The sequence below is a fragment of the Vombatus ursinus genome, unplaced genomic scaffold (assembly GCF_900497805.2).
Source record: "Vombatus ursinus unplaced genomic scaffold, bare-nosed wombat genome assembly UNPS02004437.1, whole genome shotgun sequence".
NCBI classification, from domain to species: domain Eukaryota; kingdom Metazoa; phylum Chordata; class Mammalia; order Diprotodontia; family Vombatidae; genus Vombatus; species Vombatus ursinus.
Genome location: NW_020944215.1, coordinates 190676 through 200732, shown reverse-complemented (window position 1 = coordinate 200732; position 10057 = coordinate 190676). Strand labels below are relative to the sequence as shown.

The following is a 10057-nucleotide window of genomic DNA, read 5'->3' as shown; positions in this document are numbered from 1 at the left end:
ACATTATCTCTCTATTGGAGCCAGAGAGAGGAGGGAAGCCCAGGAATCAACCTCTTTGAGATCAGGTGAATATAGGCCCATGTTAGGGTCACTCACAGAGAGCAGGAAGAACGTACCTTTGATTGTTATAGTTCTAAGGTTTGCCTTTAAGATTTCCAAGTGAGATTGTGGCCTAATGTTTGCAACCACATTTGTGCTTACATAGTGTGATCACCATCAGTAACGCTGTCTTCAAAGAGAGAAAACTTCTATTTAGAATCCAGGTAGTAACTGTTTTGTTCCAAGCAAGACTGATTTCTCTTCTATGTCATTTTATTGTCCATTTTATTGTGTTATGATTCTTTGCTCATTGATGTTCTGTGTATGGTCTCTGTGGAACTCTTCATCAGCATATATAGGATAATTCAGTTAAATAACTTATTAACCAGAGCACCCCATCCTCCAGCCGTTTTGCTTAAATGGGACTTTTTCGTGTTTACAATAATGCAGTTCTTTCTCTACAAAGCTGTGCTGGGGACATTGTCTGCAGTCTGCTGTTGGTCCTGGGGGGGGGGTTGCACTGCTCTGTTGACATGATTTTCACCTTGTCCCCCTGGGGACCAACCTGTGACCCGGGAACAGAGTAAACTTAGCTGGCCCATGGGGAGATTGAATCCACAACTTTGTGCCTTGATGAAAGTATGTTTGCAAAGAGGGTGGTTGGCAGGTGATGGACCATGAGAAAACTCTCAACCAACCAGTGGCTGCAGCTGGGCCAGGGCTACAAGTGGTTAGGCAGCTGCACTTGGCCAGAAGCCAGGCTATAGCCACAAGCTTTGGCCACTTGCCCCAGTGAAAGCTGCTCCTATTCACTGTCTTCCAAGGATAATATGAGTTCCTGGAAACTGAGGCTCTGACACTAAGGTCATGGGATCTATGGTTGGAAGGTACCTTAAAGATCAGCCAGTCATCTTCATTTTGTAGTTGTTGCAAGGGGGAATGAATTGACTAAGGCCATACATTGAATTGGTAGCAGAGACAGACCTTGAAAAATCGGTTTTGTCTCTTTGTTAGAAGAGAGATTGGCTTTTGGCTAGATGTTCAGGTAAGGTGACAAAGATAACAACATGCTCTTCTTGTCTGTTGTTAGGCACAGGTAGCCAAACTGGGGTGCATGTACCCCCAAGAGTTATACGACAAGTTTGTCAAGGGTGTATGGGGAATAGTTGGTAAATAATTGCATTGTCCTATTGGAATATTCCAAAAAGTGGCAGTATTAGTGGAAAAATGTGTGTACTAGATAAAGTTTTGTTTATGAAAATTAAAAAAAAATTCAGTTCTTACATTCAACACTTGGCTTCAATAGATGAAGCCTGGTAAGGCACCTTCTCTCTCCAGCTGTGCCCCCCCAAATTCCTTTCTTTAGAGGGTTTGCCACTGTAGCATACAGGGTCTCTTGTTGGGAGATACAGAGTCCTAGGAATGATTCCCGGAGAACAAGGTCTTCCTTTGGTGAAGCAGCCAAAGCCAGCTTCCCCCTTGGAGAGAATCATGTCGACTTTCCAAGCTGGCAAGGCCCTTCCAATTTATCTTCTCAGAATTTCAGAGTATGAAGGGACCTCAGAGATCATCAAATCCAAAATATACTTGAACAGGCATTCACCTGACAACATTCCTATTAAATAAGTATGGAGAGTTCCCTTGTCTGGTGATAGGGAGCTCCCCACTTTCCAAGAGAACTTATTTTAGAGTTGGATTGGGAGAGTTTGATTAGTTTCTCCTGCTATGTGCCTTGCTAAGGTGTTCAATGAATTTAGAATCGAGGTACATTGGGCCTAAATTATCCTCTCTGCAGCTCTTTGGCCAAAAAGAACGAATCTAATCCCATTTTCACATGCCAGCCCTTCTCTGTCTTAAGCGTGGGAAGACCGGTGACAGTTGAGGAGGGTGTGAATGGGGCGGGGGGCGCTGTGTGGCTGAAGAGGAGGGGAGAAGGAAAGAGACTGGGGACGTGGAACTGACAAGGCTTTACAAGTATTTGATTTTGAAGGATGAAGGGGAGGATAAAGGTCTCTACTGGCTGTCCTTTGCACTGATTTCATGACCTTCTTTGAAGAAGTGAGTAGTTCTGAGGTCTACGGGTCCCATCATGATCTTATCTCCGCTAACTACTTTTTAAAGCCGGAGTTGTTAAATGTGTACAAGAAAGGAAAGGATCCCGGAACAGTGGAAGGAAATTCACCTGGGTGTCAAGAGATTGGAGATCTAGCATGTCCTCAGAGAAGTGTCTAGGCTGCGTTTTCACCCACTCTTTATATGGCACGAACTGAATACTGTAGCCTTCGCTAGCCCGGTGGGCAGCCGAATGAGTTCCCCCTAATCTGGCGCTCACGGGCAGTGGAAAGATTGTGCTTTGAAGTCAGCCCGCCCACTTGGAAATCCCTGCTCTACCCTACCTGGGTGACCCTGGGCAAGCCACTTAGCTTCAGTCTTCTCTAGGATGAGCCTTGGACCAGATGAAATTTAAGGCTGGAAAGCTCGGAATCCGCTGTCTGGGTCCTAGTCCCGGAGGAAGCCGAGGCTTAGGCTGGTGCAGGGACTTATCCGAAGAAGTACAGCAACCTAGCGGTAGAGCCGCGTGGGACCTTGCAACTCTTGACTCTAAGGTCCAAGGCTCTTTCGCTTACACCCCATCCCTGCCCCTTCCTCCGCGTGCGAGGCCTTGCCCCCATTGGCTAGCCAGAGGCAACCGACTGGAGTAGCCAATGGAAGCCACAGTCCTGGGCACCTTGGGCGAGGGGCGCTCTCGGTGTGACTGGGGGGAAGGGGGGAAGCTGGAGCCTGGCACGAGGAGCCTGACATCTGGCAAGGCGGTCGCTGGCCCCTCCCCCCTCGGCGAGCCCCAGGGGAGGCGAGGGCTGCCTTAGACGGTAGCAGCAGCCAAGGCGGCGGCGGCGGCCTCCGTGAGCGCCACCTGATTGTTAGACCTGCCCACTCGGCACTGCCCACGCGCCGCCGCCGCCGCCTCCCGCCGTCCGCCTTTTGTGCCGCGCGCGCTCCCCGCACACACACTCGCGCGTACCCGCACACGCACAGCCAGCCCCGCACGGCACACACCCGGGCCGACTCCCACACCCTCTGCCCTGAGGCGCCGGCGAGCAGCCGCAGCGGACCCCTCTCCTTTGTGTGGCGGCGGCGGCTGGACGGCCAAGGCCGCCCTCGGGCCCGGCGCGCGGGGCCATGCCGCATCGCGCTGCCGCCACCGCCACCGCCACTGCTTCCTCCCCGGACACGGCCGGCACCAGCCTGGCCTCCCTGGAGCTCGACTCGGCGGCCATGGAGCACTACGTGCAGGTCCGCATCTTCAAGATCATCGTGATCGGCGACTCGAATGTGGGCAAGACGTGCCTGACATTCCGCTTCTGCGGCGGCACCTTTCCCGACAAGACCGAAGCCACCATCGGCGTGGACTTCAAGGAGAAGACGGTGGATATCGAGGGCGAGAAGATCAAGGTGATGGGGGCAGGGAGGGCTCTGGGCCCGGGCCGACTGGCTGAATCTCGAGACCACCGTTCTGTACCTCGGGCTCGGGGACCGGGACGGTGCCAGCTCGCCAGTTTGCCGAGCCACACCGTTCCCGCACCCACCCTTGCCATCTCCCTTTCCTGCCCCCCAAACCCATTTCAGGGCTCCTCGGGGAGTGGTTGGTTTTCGAGATCCAATTCTTTCTTGCCCTAACAACCCAATCCCAAGGAAATGCCTGGAAGGATGCTTGACTCCGCCCTTGACCTCCGACCCCTAGCGGGCCGGACTTGCCCCGGGGGTGGGGTGGGGCGGGTTGGAGGTCAGAGGTCTGACTGGAGGCTAGTGCAAGTGTTCGAGAGGAGGGGGGAGTGGTTTGTGAAGCCACTTCCTAAGATCCAGAACTGCAGACGCCTTAGAGACCATTTTAGTCAAACCTCCTCTTTTTTAGAGACGGGAAACTGAGGCTCAGAGAGGGGAAGGAGGCTGTCCTAAATTGCCCAACTAGAGATTTCACAGCCCTGATTTCAAGCCAGGTCCTCGCCTGGGCCCCACTTACAGCTAGTGACTCCCTAGTCTGACAGTGAAGCCGCTGTCCAGCACCAGAGAAAGGGTGTTTCCCTAGGAGAAAAACTCTTTGTACTCACTAAATGACTCTGGACTCCCAAGAGTCTCCAGCCTGGGGAACAAGAGGTCCTGCTGTCTATTCTCCGTCCCCATAGATAGTGATGCCAGTTCTCCCCCTCCCCCTCTAGAGCCAGTGTCGCTGACAAATGTAGACAACTGATTCTCTGAGCTTTGCTGGAACGAAGACCCCATCATTAGAGAACGATATAAAATACATTGTTCTTAAAGGGGGGGGGGCACAAACCCAAATAGTGTGGCCCTTTTAAGGTACATATTTGTGCACATATCTCTCGCAGGGTATTTTTTTTTCAGTCTGTGGAATGGATTCCAAAGCACTTTGTAGATGTGGGGGTTTCCTTCCGTACCTTGGCTGCCATTAAGCTACAAGCCAATTTGGCTAAGCAGTGCTTGGAGTAGGGGGCAGGTGGGAAAGAATGGGAGACATCGGCAAAGAAGGCTGCCTGATTTTATATTGTAATTGAATGAAGGTTGGCTGGGTTGAGCGATTCTTAAAGAGCCACAAGGGCTCTTGGAGACTGTGGGGCCAGGGCTATTGCTGTGCTTAGACAAAGCAGATAGGGAGCCTTATGTGGTGTGATTTGAGAGGCTCCTCAACGAGTGCCCCAAACTTTTCCTGACACCCAACTTGCTTCTCAATGTTGCATTCTTAGTCATTCCTTTGGATTAAGGTATGGTCTCATGGGCTCGGTTGGAATATCTGCAAGCAGAAGGAAGCCCCTCAAAAGAATTTCCATTAGCTAGCTGATAGATGAGATCTATTTGAGATGAGATTAGGGATGTTCCAGGGTTTGTGGCTTGGTAGAGAGTGAGCATTGAGAATGGGTATGTTTAGGGGGGTATTGGGGAGCCCTGAGTGTGTCTGCTTGTGGGTGAAGTGAAAACAAGACTAGAACAGGGGTCAGGGGAAGCAGGAACAAATATAGGGTAAGGGAAATAAGACTGAAGAGTTCAGAGAGACCTCAGGGGTCAACTAGTTCTATCAGTGAACAAGGATCTCTATAACATTTCCTCTGTTCAAACAAAATCCTACCCTTTTTTGAAGATCTTCACTATGGGGAGCTCACCCTCCAAAGGCAACCCATCCCCCCTTTTAAAACTCAATGTTTTATTTATGACTTTGATTTTTGCATTATGGTCATTTCTGGACATACCACCCCACTCACCACCCAGCTGAGGTTTCACTTGTAACAAAGAAAAGCAGTTAAGTTCAAACCTCTGACATATCTGAATTAGATATAGCACTGGGCTCCTGTAGGCCCCCACTGCTCTGATCATTACAATGACAAAGCTTTCATTTTAGTGGGGATTTTGTTTACATTGTTGTTAATTGTGTTTCTTGCCCTCCTAGTTTTGCTTGTTTTGACCTGCACCAGTCCATGTTGCTCTGGATTTCTCACATTTGTTATTTTCGCATAGACCAATAACCTTACACTCCTATTTGTCAGGCTATTTCCCAATCAATGGACACCTATTTTCCTTTCAATTTTTTGCTGCTACAAAAAGTGCTACTTTGCCTGCTCTATATGTATATATGGGACCTTGCTGTATTTGACTTCTTTGGAATGGCTGGGATCATTTCATTTTGCTTTGCTGATTACTAGCTGTGTGACCCTGAGCAAGTCACTTCCTTCTCTGGGACTCGCTTTCTCTTCCCTACAATGGGGGTGACTGTTGTCTTTGCACTCACTCCTTTGAAGGCTTGTGAGGGAAATGCTTTGTCAGCCTGAAAATGTTGGAGAAATGGAAGTTTTTCTTATGATTCCAATCACTATAGCTGAAACTATGACGATAGTTCTCCAAGCCCATCACTCAGTACAGGGCATTGTTCTTCTTCCCAGAGCCAGTCTGGTGATTTGGGAGAATCTGGCACATGCACATGAGATGGATTTCAGACCTCCCATAGTGGCCTCGAGCACAAGCAGCTTCTGTTTCTCCAGGGTTCTGACATTTACAAAGCCCGTGCCTGGACAATAGCCCTGTGAGGAGCTCTGATCAATGCAGTGACCAACTGTGACCTCAGAGGCCCGACAGTGAAGTGTGCCCTCTATAGGAGAGGGCTTCTGGGCTGAAGGTGCTCAATGAGGCATCCATTGCCAGACAAGGCCAGTGTGTTAATCTGCTTTGTTTAATGGCTACTTCTTTCTTTCAAGGGAAGGTTCTAGGATGGTGGTGGTGGTTGGTGGTGGTATGTGTGTACATGTATGTAGGGGGGGCGAGTGAGTAATTGGAAAGTGACAATGATGTTTTAAAAAAACTAGATCAACAAATGTGTATGTATGTGATTTTTTTTGTGTGTGTGTGTGTATATGCACACACATATACACACATACGTAACCCTAAGAAGGAGTACAAGGATTATTTTTCCCATTTTACAGAAGAGGAAACTGAGGCTCAGGAACAAGATACAACTTATCCATGGTCGAATCACTGTGGGGCCAGAGCTAGTAAGCATCAGAGTAGCCTCCAAGTCTAGCCCATGTCCTGTTCTACAGCAAGCTCTGAGGAGTGATTAGAATTGGGGAGACTTTCATATCAGGGCTGCTGATCAGTAATTGTAAGGTCTGGCCTGGTCCTTGCCTCCTTTCAGGCTTGATTAGCTTTGAGCACCAGCAGCTGGCCAGTGGGGGGGGGGGCACTGGCAGGCAGGAGACATTGGCATGAGAGGAGAAAAGAGAGGCCCCCATCAGAGAGGGGGAGAAGAGCAGTCCCAGGGCCCTAGGGAGGTACTTTAGTGGGGTTTGTGCCAAGTTTTCCAACCTCTTCCCCAGAAGGCATGGGCTTAGGTCTGGCATAAGTCACTAGGCACAAAGGTAGTCCAGCATCCCATCACATGCACACAGGTGCTTCATCAAGGCTTGTGCATGCTAAGGAATCACAGGGATTTGGCCTGACATGGTGAGCAGGACACACCTGTACATAGACATATGAGGGGAGAAAGGGTCCCATGCCCATAGTGGACCTCTGTCTGATGTAGTCCCCAAAGGAGCTGGAGGTGGAGGGGGGCTGTGACCTTGCCTCTTCGGGAGCTGCAGGTGGGGTTCTGAAAGGCCAGCATGCATGAGTGCATGAATGAAGGTGGCAGAGAACAGACCTGCTACAATACTCTGAGGTTTGGAGAAGAAATTCCCTTGGCCATCCCTCCCCCTACTCCCCCACTCTCCTTCTACCTTGGAGCTTCTTCTCAGGGAGTGAGTGCCAAAACCACCCAGCTAGATGGTGACTGCCAAAGGCTGCTTCTCAGGCCATGCTGACCTAGTCCTAGAAGAGAGACCAGATGCAGGGGCAGGGAACTTTTGGCCTCGAGGCCACATGTGGCCCTCTAGGTCCTCAAGTGTGGCCCTTTGACTGAATCAAAGGCTACAGGTTCCCCACCCCTGGACCGGAGTATAAAGCCCTGTTTACTACAGCTAGAGCCTCAATATCAAGGAGTCATAAGAATGCTGGGGATCAAGGTCCGGGGTATTGTGGGAGATATGGACAAAGGTCTGAGGATCATGGCAGATGTGGCTAGATGTCCAGGGGACTTAAAGAAGAAAGGATGGAGGGGGGGTACAGGAGAGCTGGATAGGGACATCCTAGACCTCCGGAGAGCTTGAGATAGAGCTAGACAAAAGTTCAGGATATCATAGGAGAGCTAGAAAGAAATCTCGGACATCATTGGAAAACTGGATAGGGATCCTGGAGGCCGCAGTCCCTCTGGCCCAGAGCAGGTTGTATGGCCTCTCCTGTGCTGTCCTCCAGAATAACATGTATATCATCCCTTTGGGGGATCTGGGATAGAGGAGTGAAGAGTGATTTGATGATAGATGGCCCTTCTATGGGTTTTAAGGTTTACAAAGCACTTTTATCAACAACACCCCTGGGAGATATGGAGTGGAAATCTATTGTCTATGGTCCTCAATTTACTGATGAGAAACCTGAAGCAGGAAGTGAGGAAATTGCCCAGGGCCACACAAGCTACTTTCCTTTTTTTGTTTAATTGATGCCCTTTAAAAAATCAAAACAACAACCCTAAATGTCACTTCCTCTGACACCCCTCCCTCCATGTAACAGACAGGGACAGACAAGCCAATCAAATCCACAGTTGTACCCCTCATTCTGTACCTGGAGTCCTCCACCTCTCTGTTGGAGATTAGAGACCAGAGATGTCTGCTGAAGTCAGCATTGGTCACAGCATTGATCAGAGTTCTGATGTCTGTCAGTGCTGTTTTCCTTCATAGCAGTCTGGTTATTGTAGAAATTGTTCGCTTAGTTCATTCTGCTGGTGTTTCTCTTGGAGTGGGTGGAGCTGTAGCCCTGACGAACAGCCAGGTCATGGGAGGGGGGCACTGCAGAACCAAGAAGAAGACCCCTCCCCCCTTCCAGAGACTGGACCCGGCATCTGTGTGCCCTTGGCAAGGTTTGAAAATTATGCATACACTCTCCCCTCGACATTTGAAAATGATGCTCCCTGAGTGTTACTGTTCCCTGGAGGCTTGGAGAAACACACGTGATTTATTAAAAAATAAATCCCAGCGGACCCCAGAGAGCAGGATTTTCCAGGCTTACAGATGAGTACATTTCCAGAAAAGCGTATGAAGAAGTGTCCTTTGTCCTTCAAGCTGTCTCTGTGTGGCGTATCACTGGAGGTGTCTGCCTCTGCAGACCCCTGCCTGCTCCAGTGTTTTCAGTCAGGTGAAACTTGGGTAAAATGACTCCTATCTTGGCCCTAACTAACTGGGTGATCTTGAACCGATCCTATCCCCTCTTTGGACCTCAATTTCCTCTTCTATAAAATTTGAGGGAGTCATACACTAGAAAGGTCCTGAACCTGAGAGCCCTTAACTTTTTTTTTTTAATATGTTGATCACTGTATTTCAACAGAATCGGTTTCCTTTGTAATCCTCTGTATTTTATTTTATGCATTTAAAAACATGATTGTGAGAAGGGGCCCATGGGCTTTAGCAGCCACAGCACAAGGAGGGAGGTGAAGAAGCCTTGGCCTAATCATCTCGAATGCCTCTCAGAGCTCTAGGAAACCTAACCTAGGAATCCCTGGGGCAGTCTGGAAGGGGGGAATTAAGGAAGAGGAGGGTTCTAAAAGGGGGGGGTCAGATGGTTATGAGGCAACCAGGAGCCCAATTGTCTCCCCTCATACAAGCTAGTATACTTTTTTTTTAGCACCTCCTGCCAGGCTCCTCTTTCCCCTCCTCCCTGCAGCTCCAGCCACCTGGTTGGGGCCTGGTCTCCCAGATCTTGGGGACTTGGGGGAGGAGTGGTCCTGTTGTTCATTCCTAGGAGAGAATGCCTCTGCAAGTTGGGAGCTCAGCGAACATCTGTTCCCCCACGATTGCCTGAGGCCCTTAGAATAGTCCAGGAGAGGTGTGTTAAGGAATTTCAACTCTTTGGGTGGCCAGAGTTGAAAAGGGAGTATGAACCGAGGCTAGTGCAGCGGGAAGAGGCAGTGGGCCTGGGTTTAAATGCCAGATCAGCTTCTGTTTGGCAGGTAAGACTCTTTCGTTGAGTCCCAGTTTTCTTATGTAAAATGAAGAGATTGACTCTTCCAGCCCAGAATTCTGCCTTTGATGTGGATACCTAGACAAAGACTGGGGGAGGCCAGGGATGTCCCTCTTTGAGTAGAATCATGGGATTTAGAGCTGGGGAGAGCTCCCCCCTTTACAGATGAGGAAACTAAGGCCCAGAATACTCAAATGACTTACATCACCCAGCTAATAATAAATCTGAAGTGCCCCAAATACTTTTGTTTCCAATAATAACCCGTTGTGGGTCAGCCATCTATGGATTTTGTAGCATTCAGCCAGTAAGGCTTCTCAGGGCAACCAACAGTTTTTCCATTGAGAAGTAGGGCTGCTCTTGAAACTCTTCAAAAATAACATCATTAGTGTTTTAAGAAGGGGGGCCCAGGGGG

General features: G+C 49.5%; 1 protein-coding gene across 1 annotated transcript in view; it reads left to right on the top strand.

Annotated features, from left to right (window-relative positions):
* The first annotated feature begins 3219 nt into the window (after positions 1-3219).
* The window catches only part of RAB33A (RAB33A, member RAS oncogene family), a 13204-nt gene continuing 6366 nt past the window's right edge, over positions 3220-10057 (top strand). The window contains exon 1 of the mRNA XM_027836383.1: positions 3220-3492. Coding sequence (XP_027692184.1) covers positions 3220-3492 — 273 coding nt within the window. The remainder of the gene's footprint in view (positions 3493-10057) is intronic.